The 21,636-nt window shown below is 37.0% G+C and overlaps 1 protein-coding gene across 1 annotated transcript in view; it reads right to left on the bottom strand.

The window, feature by feature from the left end:
- Positions 1–21,636, bottom strand: part of LOC148944829 (uncharacterized) — a 476,758-nt gene that overhangs the window by 23,523 nt on the left and 431,599 nt on the right. The window contains exons 2-3 of the mRNA XM_089099411.1: positions 14,266–14,391; positions 5,422–5,618 (exon numbers count right to left, since the gene is read on the bottom strand). Of these exons, the coding sequence (XP_088955537.1) occupies positions 5,422–5,618; positions 14,266–14,326 (258 nt within the window). The 5' untranslated portion in view covers positions 14,327–14,391. The remainder of the gene's footprint in view (positions 1–5,421; positions 5,619–14,265; positions 14,392–21,636) is intronic.

The following is a 21,636-nucleotide window of genomic DNA, read 5'->3' as shown; positions in this document are numbered from 1 at the left end:
TATCTAAAAATTTTTATTGGATGTGTTTGGGGGAATGATGGGCGTGGGGGGGGGGGGCTTGGTGCCCACCAATACTTTTTAACAGTTAACAAATGTAGTATTCCTTTGAATTTACAATCAACAGAGCCTTTTTTGATTTTTCTACGACAACACCTTATATATAAACCTCATATGCCCCCGGGTTATAACTTAATACCCTTGCCCCGAGGACTGTGGGGGAGTGTTCTCCTCGAAAATATATTTTCTGTATGGAAATCAAGTATGCTGAACAAAATAGCTATCTTAAAATTTTGATTGGATGTGTTTGGGGGAATGATGGGCGTGGGGGGCTAGTTGCCCTCCAATCACTTTCGACTATTCGAAAAGGGTACTAGCCCTTTGAATATCCAATCGAATGAGCCTTTCTTGAAGTTTCTACGACAACGCCCTCTATAAAAACCTAATATTCCCCCAGGGCATAACTTAAAACCCTTGCACCGAGGGTTGTAGGGAAGTGTCCTGCTCAAAAAACATATTTTCTATATGGAAATCAAATACGCTGGACAAAATGGCTATCTCAAAATTTTGATTGGATATGTTTGGGGGAATGATGGGCGCGGGGGGGGGGCTAGTTGCCCTCAAATCACTTTCGACTATAAAAAACGGGCACTAGCCCTTTGAATTTCCAATCGAATGAGCCATTTTTGAAGTTTCTACGACAACACCTTCTATAAAAACCTTATATGCCCCCAGGGCATAACTTAAAACCCTTGCTCCGAGGGTTGTGGGGGAGTGTCCTCCTCAGAAACATATTTTCTATCTGGAAATCAATTATGCTGGACAAAATGGCTATCTCAAAATTTTGATGGAATGTGCGGGGGGGACTGATGGGCGTGGGGGGGGGCTAGTTGCCCTCCAATCACTTTCGAATATTAGAAAAGGCACTAGCCCTTCGAATTCACAATCGAATGAGCCTGTTTTAAAGTTTCTACGACAACACCTTCTATAAAAACCTTATATGCTCCCAGGGTATAACTTAAAACCCTTGCCATGAGAGTTGTGGGGGAGTGTAATCCTGAAACATATTTTCTATCTGAAAATCGACTACGCTGAACGAAGTGGCTATCTAAAAATTTCTATTGGATGTGTTTGGGGGAATGAGGGGCGGGGGGGGGGGCTAGTTGCCCTCCAATCACTTTCAACTATTTAAAAGGGTACTAGCCCTTTGAATTTCCAAGCGAATGAGCCTGTTTAGAAGTTTCTACGACAACGCCTTCTCTAAAAACCTTATATGCCCCCAGGGTATAACTTAAAACCCTTGCCCTGAGGTTTGTGAGGGAGTGTCCTTCTCGAAAACATATTTTCTATCTTGAAATCCAGTACGCTGAACAAAATGGCAATCTCAAAATTTTGATTAGATGTGTTTGTGGGAATGATGAGCGTGGGGGGGGGGGCTAGTTGCCCTCCAATCACTTTCGACTATTAGAAAAGCGTACTAGCCCTTTGAATTTCCAATCGAATGAGCCTTTCTTGAAGTTTCTACGACAACGTCTTCTGTAAAAACCTTATAAACCCCCAGGGCATAACTTAAAACCCTTGCCCCGAGGGTTGAAGTGAAGTGTCCTCCTCAAAAACATATTTTCTATCAGGAAATTATCTACGCTGGACAAAATGGCTATCTCAAAATTTTGATTGGATGTGTCTGGGGGAACGATGGGCGCAGAGGGGGGGGGGGCGAGTTGCCCTCCAATCACTTTCGACTATTAAAAAGGGCACTAGCCCCTTGAATTTCCAATCAAATGAGCCTTTTTTTAAGTTTCTACGACAACGCCTTCTATAAAAACCTTATATGCCTCCAGGGCATAACTTAGAACCCTTGCTCTGAGGGTTTTGGGGGAGTGTCCTTCTCAAAAACATATTTTCTATCTGGAAATCAACTTCGCTGAACAAAATGGCTACATCAAAATTTTATTGGATGTGTTTCGGGGACTGATGGGCGTGGGGGGGCTAGTTGCCCTCCAGTCACTTTCGACTATTAAAAAGGGTACTAGCCCTTTGAATCTCAAATCGAATTAGCCTGTTTTGAAGTTTCTACGAAAATGCCTTCTATAAAAACCTCATATGCCCACAGGGCATAACTTAAAATCCTTGCCCTGAGGGTTTTGGGGGAGTGTCCTCCTCAAAAACATATTTTCTATCTGGAAATCAACTACGCTGAACGAAATGACTATCTAAAAATTTTGATTGGATGTGTTTGTGGGAATGATGGGCGTGGGGGGGGGCTAGTTGCCCTCCAATCACTTTCGACTATTAAAAAGGGTACTAGCCCTTTGAATTTCCAATCCAATTAGCCTGTTTTGAAGTTTATACGACAACGCCTTCTATAAAAACCTTATATGCCCCCAGGGCATAACTTAAAACCCTTGCCCTGAGGGATGTGGGGGAGTGTTCTCCTCGAAAATATATTTTCTATATGGAAATCAAGTACGCTGAACAAAATGGCTATCTCAAAATTTTGATTGGATGTGTTTGGGGGAATGATGGGCGTGGGGGGAGGGGGGGCTAGTTGCCCTCCAATCACTTTCGACTATTCGAAAAGGGTACTAGCCCTTTGAATTTCCAATCGAATGAGCCTTTCTTGAAGTTTCTACGACAACGCCTTCTATAAAAACCCTATATACCCCCAGGGCATAACTTAAAACCCTAGCACTGAGGATTGTAGAGTAGTGTCCTCCTCAAAAACATCTTTTCTAGCTGGAAATCAACTACGCTGGACAAAATGGCTATCTCAAAATTTTGATTGGATGTGTTTGGGGGAACGATGGGCGCGCGGGGGGGGGCTAGTTGCCCTCAAATCACTTTCGACTATAAAAAACGGGCACTAGCCCTTTGAATTTCCAATCGAATGAGCCATTTTTTAAGTTTCTACAAGAACGCCTTTTATCTTACCCTTATATGACTTCAGGAAAGAAATTACAACCCTTGTCCTGAAGGTTACTGGGGTTTGACCTACTCAAAAACCTATTTTCAATCTGGAAAATAATTATACTTAACAAACGTATTATCTAAACATGTTTTCGGCATGTGTTGGGGGAGTAATGGGCGTGGGGGGGGGCTTGGTGCCTTAAAATTCGTTTTAAATGTTAATAAGGGCAATAGCTATTCCAATTAGCAATTGAATGAGCCCTTTTTGAAGTTTCTAAGACAACTCCTTCGATACGAAGTGCCCGGGTTGACAAAAAACACATTGTGCCCACATCGTTCTTTCCTTAGGCAGCGCTAGCGCGCTGCCTATGATAGAACCCAAGTTTTGTATTTTTTTTAAGTATATTGTCTATTCTATTTCATTTTTATATTTTCCTCACCCTGTCACATTTTCTTTTCTATTTTACAACTATATCCCTATTTTTGGTGGTTTTGATAAAGGTTCTCCAGTCTCCACTTTTTCCCTGAGATAAATCATTGCATATCAGACGGTTATACAATATCACTCCCCCCACTCCCATCCCGAATCCAACCTTTCACTATTTATGACAGAATTTCTTTTGTTTTTCTGGTCCCCGCTACTATTCATGCTGGGTAACAAAAGCCCTTGAATTATCATGGCCATGGTGACCAGTGCCACAATCATTACATGGCTACCAGGTGGCCAGTGTAAATTGAGTTTGAAACTCAAATTTACAACACTACCTTTCATATGGTTGAAATAAATTTGTAATTTTATAAATACTTCTTATGTCCTAAGGCTTAGTAAAATCGGACAACAATAGCTAAAAGCTTCCTATTATGATTTGGGTGGCCAAAAGATGTTACCATGTCCGCCAGTGGCGTAATTTCATCAAAATCCTGGGGGGAGGGGTGCAAAGTTTGAGCCAATTCTCCAAAATCAAGTGAAAATGAAAGTAAAAACTAAAAAATTGGCCATTTGGTACCGTAAAAGTACTATAAAAGTAATGTACAGGTACTTTATAATACTATAAAAGTAAATTTGTACTAAAAAAAACTGATCTGGTTCTGTTGAGGCTTGAATTATGCAGTTTTATCATCGTTTTGACAAGATTTGGGAAGAAACTAAATTTCAGCTGGGGCGGGCAAACTGGGATCTGGGGAGGGCAGTTGCCCCTCCCCCCTGCCCCATAGCAAATTAAACCTCTGTTGTGCACAACAGCGTAGATTTTCATTTATTTAATAATAGCGGTTCTTGATACGCTCTTGGATAAATATTAGACAACAAATAAATAACTCAAAATTAAAATACTGAACTGCATTTAAAATTTTGCCTAAAATTTGAATTAACAACCAAAATTTCAAATTCCTCGTAGTTTTTTTGCAATAGTCTTTTTGATCACAAAATCTAGCCACTTTTTCCACAAAGCAAATCTTAATGTTAGTAAATTAACTAATAAAATGTTTTTAAATGCAAAATTAATTGCAGATTAAGGGAAATGGTATCCTTACCCCAAATATTTAAGACACGTCTAACTGGATATTTAAAACGAACAGAAATAAAAAAGTTTTTCAAATGAGAGTAAACAACAAGGTAGGAAGAGTTTAGCTGTTCAAGATTAAGAACTTAAAAACTATAATTGCTTAAAACTTTGTTTTGTTCATAGTATGATTAAGGGGTGCTATTTTGGAAGGCCGTGGAGATTTTGAAGAATACCTTGTTTTTTTTTTGCATTATCAATGAGAAAGTAAAAAAAAAAGTTCACCCCCTTGGATTTTGAAAAATACCTCGTTTGAATCTTCATTTTTTTTAAAGGAAACAAAAATCCCCCCCTCCCCTCTAAATTTTCGTGAATTAGTAACCTTACTACGCTTTGATTTTGGGTGACCAAAATGTATTTAACAGCCTTCATTAAACTTGAGATCAAAGTGCAAATATTTTCTTATTTGAATTTTTCTTATTTCTTATTTTGCATTTGAATACCAAACTCTTTATATTATTTCCAGAAACTTAGAAAACTAGAAAGACAGATGAGCCAAGATTGATTAATTTTCTAATAACACACCTTGTGTCCAGGAGCATTCTTAGGATTTTTTTCGGAGAGGGAGGGGGGATAACAAGGGCCCCTTCCTGCGCAAGTTCCTGGTTTTGTTAGTAATTTTAAATGATTTCTTAGAGAGACATGGGTGCTACGTCAATCGTAGACATGGGTGGCTTTCAAGGAACTATAGCTTTTGGTAAGTACTAAAATGTATTCCAAGAGCCAAGTATGGCTCTGAAATACGGGAAATTCAAAGAGTGATAGGGTATGCTTCATTATTTCCTTAGAAATTGTCTAGAACAGTTTTCAGTGATCATATGAATGACAGTACATCAAACAATAGGTGGTATTGAAAATGTGGTCCGATACAAAATTTTTCCATTAGGGGCAATTGGCTTTTTTAGCAAGCAATTTGCAAGAAAAAATAGAAAGGCTAGATTAGACTTAAACTTACCTGCGTTGTTTGGTCTTCAATTCTAGAGCTGGCAGGGTCCGGTCGAATGCTGGCAGGGTCCGGTCGAATGCTGGCAGGGTCCGGTCGAATGCTGGCAGGGTCCGGTCGAATTCTGGCAGGGTCCGGTCGAATGCTGGCAGGGTCCGGTCGAATGCTGGCAGGGTTCAATCGAATAATGGCAACTGGTCTGGACGGGACTAAAATTAATATTAGTTGTCAGTATACTGCAAAACTTTTACTTCACACAAAGACAAAGTAGCGACTACTAATATAGGACTATGCCCCCCCTCCCCAAGGACACAAAAAATAAAGCCCGAAATTATTTGCTGGTTAAAGGCACATTCTAACTATCATAACCTGGCTAATGGACCTTAAACCGTTTTTCCTGAAACCCCCTGACTCAAAAGAAGATCTCAAACCTAAAGCTTTTACTCTCTGGCCTGTTTAGCAGAGGTTCATCAGAAAAGCACGTCAACTGAAAAATGTGTTCTGTAACCAAGCATTACATCTCCATAGCTATGCTCACCAACCCAGCCGTAAATTTTTTTCGCCAGGATGCAAAATAAATATCGCATTTCTTTCATATTTCACCTAATAACTCGTGTGGTTTCCTCACTATTCATAATAGATCTCTTTCCAAAGATTCTGCTGAACACAAGGGTCAAGGCAGCCAAGGTAGAAAAACACTGGTCTGGGTTTTTGAATCCAGGTTTTATTACATATTAACCCCTTAAGCCTTTGTTCTCATGTGGCTATTCAGACTTCGTTTCGCACGCAAATACCATGGTAAATCAGATGTGTACTTAATCTGGCTCCAATGAACATTAAGTGCTTGAAAGCTAAAATATAAGTAATTAACTATACTTAAGTGAACAAGAAACAAAATTGATTAAGTGCACTTAAAATGATTTGATATTTTAGAACTGGAGCATCTCAATGAATACTAATTTAAAAATTACCTAAATAGGTAAGGAGTCATGTCTAAGAAAAATAGCGTTTACGACACTTATTATTATTTTTTGTCACTTATACTGAAACCATACTAAATGCAATAGAAAAATATCATCTGCCAAAAATTGTCCAGAAGCTAACTGATCTACACAATATGCTGTTGGAAACAGCGTATCAGTGCTTGTCACATAACCGCGGTTTATTCCGTTTGTTTTACTAGTGTTTTTTTTTAAGATTTCTGTCTTGGTTCATGTCCTCTCCTGTTTTTTTTCTTCTTTTTTCATGTTTTACCCACTATTTTATGTTTTTTTATCTATCTGGGGTATAAACAAATAGTAAAAGGTTTGTTCAAATAAAACAGGTGAATTTTGTTTTTCTAGAATGAACATTTATTCATAAACATCTGTTTTGCCCCCTTCAAAGAAATCCTGCTCGCATATAATACTTAGTCAACATTTCACGTAATTTGACTTTCCACGCAAAATTTGCCACACAATCTTTGACTGTTTTTTTTTTCTAAGCAAAATACTTCCAAGCAAGCAAAAACAGCTTTTGGTCAAAAGCAAACCATTAATACAAAAAGGCTGATCATGTCAACACAAGTTAGAAACCAATTTATAAACATAAAAAAAGGCAATCAAAGTTACAGTAGACAAAACTTGAAAATCGATCTTTTTATTTGAATATACTCAGTATTATAATTAACAAAGTATAGATAAATCAAGCAAATCTCTTTGACAATTATTGCAGAGGCTAGCATAACCACAAGAATAATTTACTACAGGGGCAAACAATAAGGCAAGTAAAGCAAAGCATGCAATTTCACAACACATTCGAATTCCACCAATAAAGACGATGAACATCCTCTGTCTCAGGTGTATATTAAATAAAATGTTTTAAAATAAAAATACAAGAACCTATTTTTGTAAACCTAAGGGGGGAGCGGGAAACGACAATCCTCCCCGTTGACAAGACTGAGCTTATGAGCTAATGTAAGTTGAATTAATTAAGGCAATATTGAAGAGAAAAGTTTACAACTCAAGACATGGAATGAACCCTGTTGTTAAACCCTCTCAGGAAATGAACTGGAAGACTATTTGAGACCCGGAAGTAATTTTTTTTCTGTATCAATATCTTTTGTTTTAATTGTAACACTTTAGTTTATCTGCTGATGACGGTCACTGTATGTGTGATCAAAATATCCAGAACTTTTTGTATCTGTTTTAATGTCTAATAAAAGGAATTATCCCAATTTGAACTTTTAATTGTTTGTAAGAGAAAGGCAGTGTGGTCTTCGAAAAATAACTACTAGAAAGGAAAAAATTAGGATTGGAAAATTTTTGGATCAAAAGATCTTTTAATAGAGCAAATCTCTTAAGATTGGGTTTGCGGAGACACGGTTAGTGATTTAACTCTTTATAAACTCTGTGGTGATTCATCTCTTTAGTGATTATTTAATTCTTTACTGATTTCTCGACCAGAAAACGCATGATTATACATGCGTCCTGTTTTTGGTTACCAAAGTCCGACTTCATTGGCAACAGAGCAAAAAAAAGAGGTTTAATTCAGAAGAGAAGTAAAACGTTAGTAATTTTGGAATCTTCGCGTTCCTTCAGACAAATTTGACAAGAATATTGCCTAGATCATCACAAATTTTCGGAATGATAGATTTCTTTTGCTAGTAATTGACCTTAGAGCATTTCTACCTATTGAAGGGTTTCACACTCACGACTAGAACCAGAAACCGGGGTTTGGTGCTTTATTGTAGCTGAGAAGTTCCAAAGTTTCTTAATAGTTTGACAGCAATAAGGAGTCAGCTTTTCAATTTGGTGGGAAGAGAGGCAGAAAAGAAACAAGTTCCTTGTGGGTTTGGTGGAAATAAGAAAAGTCGATTTTCCTATTTGGAGGGAAAGGAAGCAGAAAAGAAACAAATTCCTTGTGGGTTTGGTGGAAATAAGTTAAGTCGATTTTGCTATTTGGAGGGAAAAGAAGCAGAAAAGAAACAAATTCCTTGTGGGTTTGATGGAAATAAGATAAGTCGATTTTCCTATTTGGAGGGAAGGGAAGCAGAAAAGAAACAAGTTCCTTGTGGGTTTGGTGGAGATAAGAAAAGTCAATTTTCCTATTTGGAGGGAAGGAGCCAAAATAATAGTTAACGTTACTGAGGCAGTGTCAGATGGGATTTTTTTTTCACTAGGGAATTTTTTTCAAAACGCGTTTTTTAACTTTTGGTTAGTATGGGCTGTGGTTTGCTCTTTACTAGGTTGCAGCTGCCGCTACAACCATGATACCTTGCCGGGACATATTTTAAAAAATGAGCCTAGAAAATGACTGAAAAAAACAACAGCGGATCCGATATTCCCGATACGATCAATACGATACCGATACGCTTGATATCGATACGACCGATACCAAATAAAGACCTTCTCCAGGGACTATGGAGGGTCATATCATCATCGAAACCATAGATATTGGACCTTTGAAATATGTTAAACAAAATGGCTATCTCAAAATTTTTATAGAACTAGTTGTGGGGGAGGGGCCTGTAGGGAGGGGGGGGCTATTTGCTCTCCTATCTTTTTGGTAACTTAAAAAGGGCACTTACAAATTTAATTCCCTTTCGAATGAGCTATTACACACCTCTCTAGGATGCTCTAGCCACCCCCTAGCCCTTCTGTAAAAAAAAAAAGAAAAAAGGGAGGCAGATCAGTGCTACCCATGCAAAAAAGTGATTTTCCTTGGTGTTCAGGGTGGAGGACTGTAATTATCCTACAAAAGGTTTTCGACCATGCTGATTCCAATGATGCATTTTTTATTTCAATTTGACACCATTTTCAAGGGGTTTCATGCTCTTTTTCGAAATCACCATAATTTTCTTTTAGAATAAAACTTTTAATTTTAAGATGAATTCAAAAAATAGTTACAATTTCTGACTCAATATCAGATGGCGATTGTTTTTCATTAGGCAGCCATTTTTAAAAACACGTTTTTCGACTGCTGATTACAATGGACTTTGGTACACTCATTACTAGAGTGCATGTACCGCTGCAAACATGATCTGTAAATAACTTGTACCTATGGTGAGTCACCCCTAAAACTGTACAGTTATGCCTCATGGCTTAAAGTGCCTACGCAGTGAAAGAAAGAAAAATGGCGTAGCCAATATTAAAAAAAAATTAATAATTACCACAAAGGAGAAAGGGGATAATTACAGAACCAAAAAGAAAAGAAACAAGAAAGGATATTTATCTGAAAAAAAAACAGGACTGAAGGTTCCAACAAGGGCCAATTATATACACTTGGGCCATTTTGACTTGGTTAACCCTTAATTGGCAGGGTGGGGTCTATTAGACCCCAGCGCACAGTGTTTTATCGATGTCGTACCACCGGATATAGATAGGAGGCTGAAATCACGTGTATTCTTCGGACCAGTTGAGCTCTAAAGCTTAATGAAAGAACATCTTAAAATCACTTAAAGGTGCGTAGATACAGGGGCTCTGGGGTCCGATAGAGCCCACCCTGCAGTTTGTTTAACTTTTTTTGTGGCTTAGCTGAGAAATTAAGTTTAATTTTTATAAGCTTTTTAGAGAACAATGACATTCGTTTTAAGTTATTTAAAATAGTACCAGGACCCTTTCAACTGTAGACCCTTTCAGAATTTAATTTATAGGTATATTTTAAAAAGACAAGGTCGTTTGTCTTTCAAGATATGAGGAATATTGTGATTGACATTTGAAAATGCATCAGAAAAGTATACCAACATTATTAAATTACACTTTTTTTTTATTATAACGTAAACTTGGCGTGACTTTAGCTGATGCAGCGCCCTTTAGCTGGCGAAATAAGTTGCTGTATTTCAAAACACAACAAAAAGTTGTTTTCGTTTAACAGTCTCTACTGTGTTCTCAATTATTTTTCATTTGTAACACTTCGATATTTTCCTAATACTTTGGGAGTCTTAATGAGTCGGAAGAATCCTTGAAATATGCTCTTAACATGTGCCGATTTTTAAACCAGTTATTGCAAAATTATGAGAACGGGCTCATTCATTGAGAACCTTCCAAGTTTCTAGTGACATATGTGATCTCCATCTGAGAGAGAAAGGTTTAGGTTTCTACTTAGCCCTTTTTAGTTTATTTCTGTAAAATAACTCCAATTTTTTCGTTTTCAGGAGCTGAAACAGAAAATTTATAGGTAGAATCTTGTCTAAATCGAAACATCTGTCGTGCTAGAGGGATGCCACGAACAAGCCAAATACTTCTTACAGAGGAGGATATCCTCAACGTTCTAGAAGATGAGGACCTAACAACCAGCGAAGATGACGGGAACGATCCAGACTTCATCGACAAGAGCTTTGACGTCAGTTCTTAAGGGAGTACAAGCGAAAAAGATGACGAACAGGCAGTCGAAAGACAATCAGGTGACGATGAGGATGATATTTCTTTTGCTAAGCGAATTCGAAAAAAACAGCACAGGAACAATATAAATAAGTCCTTCTTCATTATCAAAGACAGGCGAACAAAGTGGAACAAGTCTGAACCACCTCAAAGCCGCACTAGAGTCTGTAATCTTGTTATGCACTTTCCAGGTCTCCAAGGTCATGCGCGAGAACAGAGACCTACAGCTTCTGAAAAGGCTTGGGACCTTTTCATCACGACCGAGATTCTTGAGAGGCTTGTACTTAACACCAATGCGAAGATTGACAACTACCGTCTTCGTTATGACTTTAGCAGTGTAGATAAGCAAACGCACTTGAACCCAGTCGACGTCACAAAGATGCGAGCCTTTTTAGGCCTTCTGTACCTCTCTGGAGTATTCAAGTCGGGCAGCGAGGATTTCAAAGGTCTTTTTGCAACTGATGAAACTGGATAGGACATTTTCACGCTACGATGAGCCTGAAGCAATTCCAGTATTTGGAAAACTGTTTTCGGTTCGATAACAGCCACACAAGACACGAGATAAGTGGACCTCTAGCTCCCATTAAAGAGGTTTTTGACCTCTTTATCAAAAACTGCAAAGCAAATTACTCACCAGACGAGTACTTGACGATTAATGAAATACTAGTTTCATTCAGAGGATGATGCAAATTTAAGATGTATATTCCCTCAAAACTGAACAAGTATGGAATAAAAATTCCATAAATAGCAGATTTGAAGACATTCTATCTGTCTAATGCATTTGTCTACACGGGAAAGGAAACACCTATGGTTGAAATCAAGAATACTTCAGTTCCAACGCGAACTGTAATGACCCTTGTCGATCACTTGAAGGGCACGAACCGCAACATCACAGCCGACAACTGTTTCATTTCCATAGAGCTTATAGAAATGCTCAGCTCTTTGGGAATTACCTACGTAGGCACAGTGAAAAAAAAGCCCAAAAGAGAAATCCCACCCCCTTTCCTCGCTAGTCGTACAAGGGAACCCAACTCTTCCATCTTCGGGTTTAAAGACCATCTGACCCTGGTGTCGTTTATTCCAAAGAAAAACAGAGCAGTAATTCTTGCTTCATCGATGAACTTTTCAGCAGATATTGATCACGAAAGTACTAAACCAGAGATAATCATGACGTACAATGTAACAAAAAGTGGAGTAGACTCTCTAGATCAAAAGTGTTCTAACTACATGACTAGCCGACGCACGAGAAGATGGTCCATGGCGGTATGGCATGCGATCATGGATATAGCTGGAGTCAATGCCAACGTCATTCTGAGTTACTCAAAACCCCAAGAAAATGACTTAACCCGAAGAACAATGTTGATAAAGCTAGGAAGATGCCTCATCGACACACAATTAGGATCAGAGCAACACTTTAAACGATCCCATGAGAACTACGTTTTTTGATTGACAACATTACAAGATTTTTCACTGAGAATGTCCCCCAGGTGTCTACTTCATGTTCCAAGGTTCAAAAAGGTCGTTGCGTCATTTGCCCCCGAAGCAAGGACAGAAAATCAAAGTATACCTTTTGTGCAGGCGAAAAATGTTTGTATGGAACATGCCAAGTTCCTGTGCCTCAAATGCGAATAGTGGAATTATCTTTGCATTTTAGTGTCTCTAACTTATATATCTGAGTGCGTTGTAAGCGAAATGGCGATAAATTTAAAACGATATTTTTTTTTTTTCTTTAAACTGGGGTCCAGCAGACCCCACCCAGCAGTTAGTGTAACTTTTTTCCACCCTGCCAGTTAAGGGTTCAATTTTAAGAGCAGAAGTAGCCCCGAAAGTTTGAACATAATACCCTTAGTCGTTCTTGGGATACTGCTCAGATGCCTTATTGGGAATTAGCATTAACACAGTGCATTTGATTTAATCTAAAGGAAACATTTAGTTTTTAAACATAATGGGCAAATGGGAGGGTGGGGGTGGGAGGGGGATTAGTTGCCCTCCAATCACTTTCGACTATTAAAAAGGGCATCAGCCCTTTCTATTTTCAATCGAATGAGCCCTTTTCGAAGTTCCCACGACAACTCTCGATACGAAGTGCCCTAGTCTAAACCACAACAACAACAAAAATAATACATTATACCCACATCGATCGTTACTATAAAAATGTCAAGCATTCCAATCACTTTCAACTATTAAAAAGCGCACTAGGCCTTTAGATTTCCAATCGAATTAGCCCTTTTTGAAACGACAACACTTTCTATAAACACCTTATATGCTCCCAGAGCATAAATTACAACCCTTACCCTAGGGGCTCTTAGGGTGGTTGTCATCGTCTAAGACCTAATTTCCAGAACTTTCAACTACGTCAAACAAAATGGCTATCTCAAAATTTTGATTGGATGTGTTTGGGGAAATGGTGGGCGTGTGAGGGGCTTTAGTCACTCTTCAATCACTTTCAACTATTAAAAATGGCACATAGCCCTTTCAATTCCCAATCAAATGAGCCCTTTTGAAGTTTCTACGACATCACTTTTAATAAAAAACCTTATATGCCCCAAGGGCATGACTTACAACCCTTGCCCTGAGGGCTGGGGGGTGTCACTCTCAAAGACCTAATTTTCAGAACTTTCTACTAAGTTGAACAAAATGGTTATCTGAAAATTTTGATTGGATGTATTTGGAGGAATGGTGGGCGTGAGAGGGGGGTTAGTTACCCTCCAATCACTTTCGACTATTAAAAAGGGCACTAGCCCTCTCAATTTTCAATTGAATGAGCCCCTTTTGAAGTTTTACGACAACTCTATATATAAAAACCTTATATGCCACCAGGGCATAACTTACAAATTTTGCCCTGGGGGATTTGCCATCCTTAAATATATAATTTCCAGAACTTGCAACTACGTTGAACAAAATGGCTATCTGTAAACTTTGATTGAATGTTTTTGGGGAAATGGTGGGCGTGAGAGGGGGGCTAATTACTCTCCACTCACTTTCGATAATTAAAAAGGGCAATTTCAATTTCCAATCAAATGAGCCCTTTTTGAAATTTCTACAACAACTTTCTATATAAACCTTATATGCCGCCAGGGCATAACTTACAACCCTTGCACTGGGGGCTCTGGGGGGGTTATCATCCTAAAAGACCTAATTTCCAGAACTTTCAACTACGTTGAACAAAATGGATATCTCAAAATTTTGATTGGATGTATTTGGGAAAATGGTGGGCGTGAAAAGGGCGTTAGTCACTCTCCAATCACTTTCAACTATTAAGAAAGACACTAGCCCTATCAATTTTCAGTTGTATGAGCCCTTTTGAAGTTTCTACGAAACGCTTTCAATAAAAACCTTATATGCCGCCAGGGCATAACTTACAACCCTTGCCCTGAGGGCTGTGGGGATGGGGGAGGGGTTGACATCCTTAAAGACTTTATTTCCAAAACTTTCAACTACGTTGAATAAAATGGCTATCGAAAAATTTTAATTGGATGTGTTTGGGGAAGATTACCTTTTTTGTGGCTCCTCTCCTTCTTCCTCTTCTCCTTTCTTGTCCGTCGCTTCTCTCTCATCTCTTTTATGGTTGGACTTACGCTATTTCTGTTCACGGCCAACTTTCGGTTCCACTGATCATTTACTGAAAGATTCCTATCATTATTATTAATCGGTTGTTCGTTAGTATCCGCTGATAGCAGTTCAGATTTTTTTGGATTTTGTGCAAATCCAGGTTATTGGCGAAGGACTCACTTTATGGTTGTCAGGTATTTTATTTTAATTCTTATAATGTTTGGTCTTTTATTGAATTTTATTTATCTTTTTAATTTTTTGGCTGTTTTTTGTTGACTTTCATGTGTTTGAGCTGACGTTTGAATGACGGAGGGCTAGAATACAATTTGGCCTACTGGATTCCCTCATGGCTATAACTAACCCGCTGCTGGTTTCTTTGGTCCCTGGGAAAGGCTTTACCGAAAACTATTATATTGAAAAATGGTAATCGTAAAACTAATTGTTTAAAATGGATATTCATCTCTCATATATAGGTCACTTTCTAGGGGTAATTTTATTATAATTTGTTAATATGAAAAGAGAACATCTTCAGATTTAGATTAGAAAAGAAAAAAGGAAGAAAGCTGTATTATGGGCAACTCACTCAAGTTTACGTTGTGTAAAACTCGAGAACAAACCGGTTTCTTCTTTATATTTTTTTCAGCTTAGCGCGAGACAAGACAAAGACAAGTGACAGAAAATAGGCTATGGGAAATATATAATTTGGGCTATGTATTTGCACATAAGGGGGGGGGGGAAAGTATTTGGACAGTTTGAATTCAGAAAAAATTCTTTATAGGTATATTGCCGCTAAAAAATTGCAGAACAATAGCTAAGTATCTGGAAATTTTGTTAACTAAAAAAAAAAAAAAAAAAAAAAAAAAAAAATCGCAGCATTAAGTAAATGTTATGTTTCATTTAAGTGTTTTTTCCAAGTGTTAAATGTTTTTTTTTTTTTCAATGACCGTTTTTCCAAGTATTAAGTACTATTATTAGGTTAATGTAGTGTTTTATTTAAGTGTTTTATGATGATTGCTGATCAAGGCTTATGTGCCTTTCATTTATGTTATTTTACTGTGTTCATGGACATATATTTGGCTTTAAAATACACTTATCTATCTATCTATCTATCTAATACTCAGAATGATTGTATCTAACATATTTTGCTGGCAGACCCGCTATACTTTACCCCCCACCCTTAATGTGCAAATCTATAGGCCAAATTTATTTCTAAAGTAACGAAGAAACTATCGAAAAAACCGGTGCGTTCTCGAATTTTACACAGCGTAAACCTGAGCGTAAACCAGTCAAACGGGTATTTGTAATAGGGAAATGGATTGCAAAGCGTGGTTTTTCATAGCGTTTACAATATTTAAACTATTGTTTATTTGGGCTTAGGGGTGAAAAGGTACCTAGGTTAGGTTACGTCTTTAATATATGCTATGCTTTACCCCCCCCCCTCACCCCCTTAATGTGCAAATATATAGCCCAAATTTGTTTCTAAACTGTTATATTTGCATACTATTTTATTTTATTTGATTAACATTAACCAAACTTGACTTCTTTCGTGTGTAAGATATAATGCATTAGTACTGGGTTATTTCCGCGGGGGGGGGGAGATAATTTCCGCGGGGGTATTTTTTTTTGGGGGGGGGGATTTTCGGGGGGGGGGAATATATGAATTAAAGTAAACGTATATAAAAATGAAAAAAAGTAATTAATTACAAAAAAATACACAAAACAATCTCCTACTTACAGAAACTAAGATATAGTCTCAGCATTCAGTTCTGCTGAGCTATGCCGAAGGATTGGCTGATATTTTTTAACAATATCGACAGTTTTGAACTTGGTTATCAAACACCAAAATATTTAAGCCTTTTGACTCAATTGTTTATAAAAAGTAACGCAAGATCAAATTAGTTTGTTCAAAGTAAAACATTAAAACTAAAATTTAGAAAATCAAATAAATTTTTCTGATTCAATATTTTTAGAATACCAAACACCAATATATCTTGACACCTTTATGCTTCAGAAGTATCAGCTCATGAGTACTCTTACAATGCAAGCAAAAGTGGACGGCATATTTTTACAGAAATTGACCCTTGTTAAGTTGTTTTCCTTGTGTTTTCTATAATTAAACCAACTTTCCTGTGTACTAATAGCTGCACTAATTACTAATAAACAAATACATATTTAGGATCACCATCAAAAGATGTTCTTTAATGAATATTATCAATGATTAGGCTCTTACACTTTCGTTATTGACAAGGATCGTTATTTACTTACAATTCATTACTATGAAGAATTTGATTTTTTTTTTTTTTTTGTTACTCCAGCCAAATCGTATTACAAAAAATGTTTGTGGAAAACTAGAAACGGTCACTCAGTCACAAATTAGAATTTCTAGGTAGGACCATTGCCCCCCTGCTCCCCCCTCCCCTTGCCAGTGCCCATGTTGTCACTCTTCCTAGATTTTGACAAATGCATTTTCGAACTCCCTATTTTTGATTAATAGACAACACTGGCTTTGATTTGCCCGGGTTCTAAGCATTTGCCCCCCCCCTATATAGGCCAATTCCGGGGTAGGTTGGGTTAGGTATAGCCTATATAGGGGGGGGGGCTGAAATTCATTTCCGATAGAAATGCTTATTATATTTGTAATCAGCATAAAAAAGGGCATTGAATGGTGTATTCACTTTATTCCTAACTCAATAATATGATTTGGTAGATATTGACCGAAGTCCTTGTTAATATTGTTACTAAAGAATTAGTAAATATCTACCAAATCATATTATTGAGTAGGGAATAAAGTGAATACACTATTCGATGCCTTTTTTATGCTGATTACGAATATAATAAGCATTTCTATCGGAAATTAATTTAAGCCCCCCCCCCCTATATATCCCTAACCTAACCCAACCTAACCTAACCCTGAATTGGCATATATAGGGGGGGGCTGAAATTCATTTCCGATATAAATACTTATTATATTCGTAATCAGAATAAAAAAAGGCATCGAATGGTGTATTCACTTTAGTCCTAACTCAATAATATGATTTGGTAGATATTTACCGGGTTCTTTGATATGATATATCTAATAAAAGAATTTTCAATAAGATCGCTTGCTTTTTGAGGGGTGTTTCCCCTTTTTTCAAAAAGCAGGCAAATTTTCTCAGTGGTGGGTAACAATAAACTGAAAGAATTATATATATTTAGAGGCAGCATAAAAAGCCAATACTGCCGGTGTAGCAATTGTCATGAGAATTCCATTTTTAGTTTGGGTAATATTTCTAACTATCTCCTTGGACTCGACCTAGGCTAAAAAGTCAAAGATTATATAATACAAAACTCTTACTGTAATCAGTCACGCAGCGTCACGCTACAAAAAAAGGAACTAACTAAACACACTTCCAATTATGCCCGAGCTCGCTCAGCCGGCCGTGTGCCTGTGAAGGAGTGGTGGGTGAATTTTTCCAGCCAATCCAATGGCTTACCAAATACTGGTCAATCGTCCCCAACTGCGCACTTAATGCTTCGTGGTCTGATTAACCAACTACGCAATTATAAAGGACAGAAAATGGCGCCACCAAAATTAAAGGAAAAATAATAATTATTACTTGGGGAAAAGAATAATTAAGGGACCAAAAGAAAAGAAACTGGGAAGGACATTTAACTGAAAAAACTGGGACCAAGGGTTCCAACAATGGCTATCTCAAAATTTTGAATGGATGTGTTTGAGGAAATGATGGGCATGGGGGGGGGCTAGTTGCCCTCCAATCACTTTCGACTATCAAAAAGGGTACTAGCCCTTTGAATTTCCAATCAAATGAGCCTGTTTTGAAGTTTCTACGACAACGCCTTTTATAAAAACCTTATATGCCCCCAGGGCATAACTTAAAACCCTTGCCCTGAGGGTTGTGTGGGAGTGTCCTCCTCAAAAACATATCTTCTATCTGGAAATCAACTACGCTGAACAAAATAGCTATCTAAAAATTTTGATTGGATGTGTTTGGGGGAATGATGGGCGCGAGGGGGGATAGTTGCCCTCCAATCATTTATGACTATTAAAAAGGGCACTAGAACTCTCGATTTCCAATCGAATGAGCCCCCTTTGAAGTTTCTACGACGACCCCTTCCATATGAAGTGCCTCTGGGGAAAAAAATAATAATAATAAATAAATAAACAATGAAACATTGGAGCCGTATGGCCTTTACTATAGGCAACGCTACAGCTTTGCCTCTGATAACGGCGTAGATCAGAAATATTTCCAGAAATCAAGAGGGATTAAATATTGATTTTCATTACATGTCAATCTCTACTTCCACCCTCCCATCGTCTCTCCCTTAGAACAAATTCTGGGTTTATCTGAAGGCACAATGAGAGTTAAGATGTTTTGGAATTAAAATACACCCTTGGAGGCATCACCCTCCCTCCCTCCCTAACTGCAAAAAAGTAGAACTCCATTGTAGAGGTTTAAAGCCCTTATATGCAAATATTTGGAATGTTAAAAAAGCAGAGAATATGCCTAAGACAATGAAATTTGTTTATATTAATTAACAATTAGATTAGATTAATAACTTTCAAACTCTACGAATCAATTTTCCCTTCCAATTGGTATCCCTGACAAATTTTAATTGATTTAAGGTTTCTGCCACCATGATGTCAAGAATTGTTCAGATTTTCTGGATATTCTTTGCCAAACGAATCAGTTAATAATTCTAACTTTATTTTTGGAATACTTTCAAATTTAAGATACGGTCGCTATTTAAATGTGGGGAACATGTCACAATAAATGTCACAATAGTATGTTTCACAATCTGTGGTGATGCTTTGACTTATCCTATATCTTTACTTAGACAGCGCTATTGCGCTGCCTATGATTTTTGTTTCTTCTTTGGCCCACTGATATCAATGCTATTTATCAATATTAATCGGCAAACCCACAAAATAATCCTTACAAAAAGTAGGAGAAATATAATAAATAAAAAAATAAAATGAACCTGATCGTATATTGCCTTCACGAAAATTCAAACCGAACTGTCTATCAGAAAATTACAGAGGACAAAACGAAGGTTTTTTCATTCAATGAGATATGGGATTATTGTCTAGTTCATTTTTATTGCGAAATTCAACTGTTACCATCAAAGTTTGTTCGTTGTTATTTTCAACTAAAGTTCAAAAACTTATTTTAAATGAAGTAAAGAATGACTTAAAAGCTCAACACAAACATAAACTACAATCGAATTTAAAATAAAAAAAAGAACAATATTATACTAAGTGTGATAGTTAGACTTCTTTGGTGTATCAATTTTAAAAAAATAAGTCTTTCAGCGAAAAGTAAAGGGCCATTTTTAAGCCTGAGACGATCTAAAATAAATTCCTTTAATAATTTTCGCTTAAATTGAACGGAAATTCGGTAAATTTTGAGTTTTTATTAATTAACTAGTTGATAGACGGTCAACAAACAAAGCCTTATCAAGGGGAGGGGATATGTTAGGCGGGGGGGTTCAAACCCCTCTCCTGAAATGTTAGTCCGACTCGTGAAAACATAAAATAATGAATATAAAGAAATTTTTGATGCGTTTTTTACAGTTGTATATATAAACTCACCCCCCCCCCCCAACAAAAAAAAAATCCTGGATACGACCCTGTCAACACACCACCTGGCGTTTAATTTATTTTTCAATGAATACAAAAACAAAATGAAAAACAAACATGATTTGAATCAGACTAGTAAATCAAATGGACAAGCAAAACAGTGCTTCACGCTCGAATCTTAAAATTCGGGGACAAGTCTTAAGCATTTAGGGAATTTTCGGGGACAAACCTTCAAGATTCGAGGAATTTTCGGGGAAAAAATGGAATTTCATTGTGAAAATCAGGGAGCCAAAATTGGTCTTAGCTTCGTTTTCAGGCCCAAGCAGGGCTTGGATCTGCGTAGTAAATCAAGCCTTTTACAGAATAGGTTTTAGAGCCAAAATACGGGATTGGAATCCATAGCTGAAAACGCGGTACTTGTGTTTTATATAAAACACACTCGAGAATTTCGATCGCAAATGATGCGAACATGAGACAAAAACCTGGTCAAGCATCTTCTTTATACCAGACAATTAGCTTTGGCTTGGTTGGAAAATAAATTGTAACTATATTTTATTTAAGTATTTAGTTGGTATTTTGGTTAGGTTACGTATTTACTATATGCTATACTTTACCCCCACCCCCCTAATGTGCAAGTATGTAGCCCAAATTTGTTTCTAAACTATTATATTTTCATCATATTTTGTTTCATTTCATTAGCATTAACCAAACTTCACTTCTCGAGTGTGTTTTATATAATACACAAGTACTGAAAATATTTATAGCTGATATTTCGGCAAAAGCTTAAAAATTATTTTCAAACAAAAAAAAATGGCTGAATGACATTCAGGAATTCTGTTCTTTTAAGCCTCACATTACCTCTGTTGTTTTATTAAATAAAAAAAAACAAGTTTTTTTAACTGAAAGTAAGGAGCGACATTAAAACTTAAAACGAACAGAAATTATTCCGTATATGAAAGGGGCTGTCCCCTCCTCAACGCCTCGCTCTTTACGCTAAAGTTTGACTCTGTCTTACAACATTATTTCTTAAAACAATAAAAACTTTAGCGTAAAGAGCGAGGCGTTGAGGAGGGGAAAGCCCCTTTCATATACGGAATAATTTCTTTTGGTTTTAAGTTTTATTGTCGCTCCTTACTTTCAGTTAAGAAAACTTGTTTTTTTTTATTTAATTTCTGAACATTTTTGAATAAACGCATGTTTTGATCTTGGCTCATAGTACATGAATAATTAAAACAAAAATTTCATATTAATTTACTTTTATTTGGTTAAATGGCTTTCTCGAAACTTGTTTCATTTTATTTACGAACGTTTTTATTAGTAATAAATATACGTAAGTTACGAATTAACTTACGTAACGAAATTCTATATTCATATATTTTTAATACGTATATTAGGGGGTTCGCCCCCTAGTCAATACCTTGCTCTTCAAACGAAAGTTCGAATTTTCTTCCAATTCTTTAAAAATGACCGCTTAATTACAAAGGCCGTTAATTAGAATAGATAGCTCTTATGAAAGTACTAAAAAATCTCTGGCTTAAAGAGTGAGGTATTGACTAGGGGGTTAACCCAATCATATATGTAATATTTTCTGTTCGTTTAAAGTTTTGATGTTGCTGCTGTTGCAGTTGAAAAACTTGTTTTTTTATATTTAATTTCTGATTTTTTTTTAAATAATGCTGGGAGTATATTGTACATATTGAATTTGCCGAGACATATAGCAATCTGTATGTTATTTGC

This window comes from Artemia sp. Qi Xiang Cuo, chromosome 13, assembly GCF_049724085.1.
Source record: "Artemia sp. Qi Xiang Cuo chromosome 13, ASM4972408v1, whole genome shotgun sequence".
Classification (NCBI taxonomy): domain Eukaryota; kingdom Metazoa; phylum Arthropoda; class Branchiopoda; order Anostraca; family Artemiidae; genus Artemia; species Artemia sp. Qi Xiang Cuo.
This window is presented reverse-complemented; position numbering and strand designations above follow the sequence as displayed.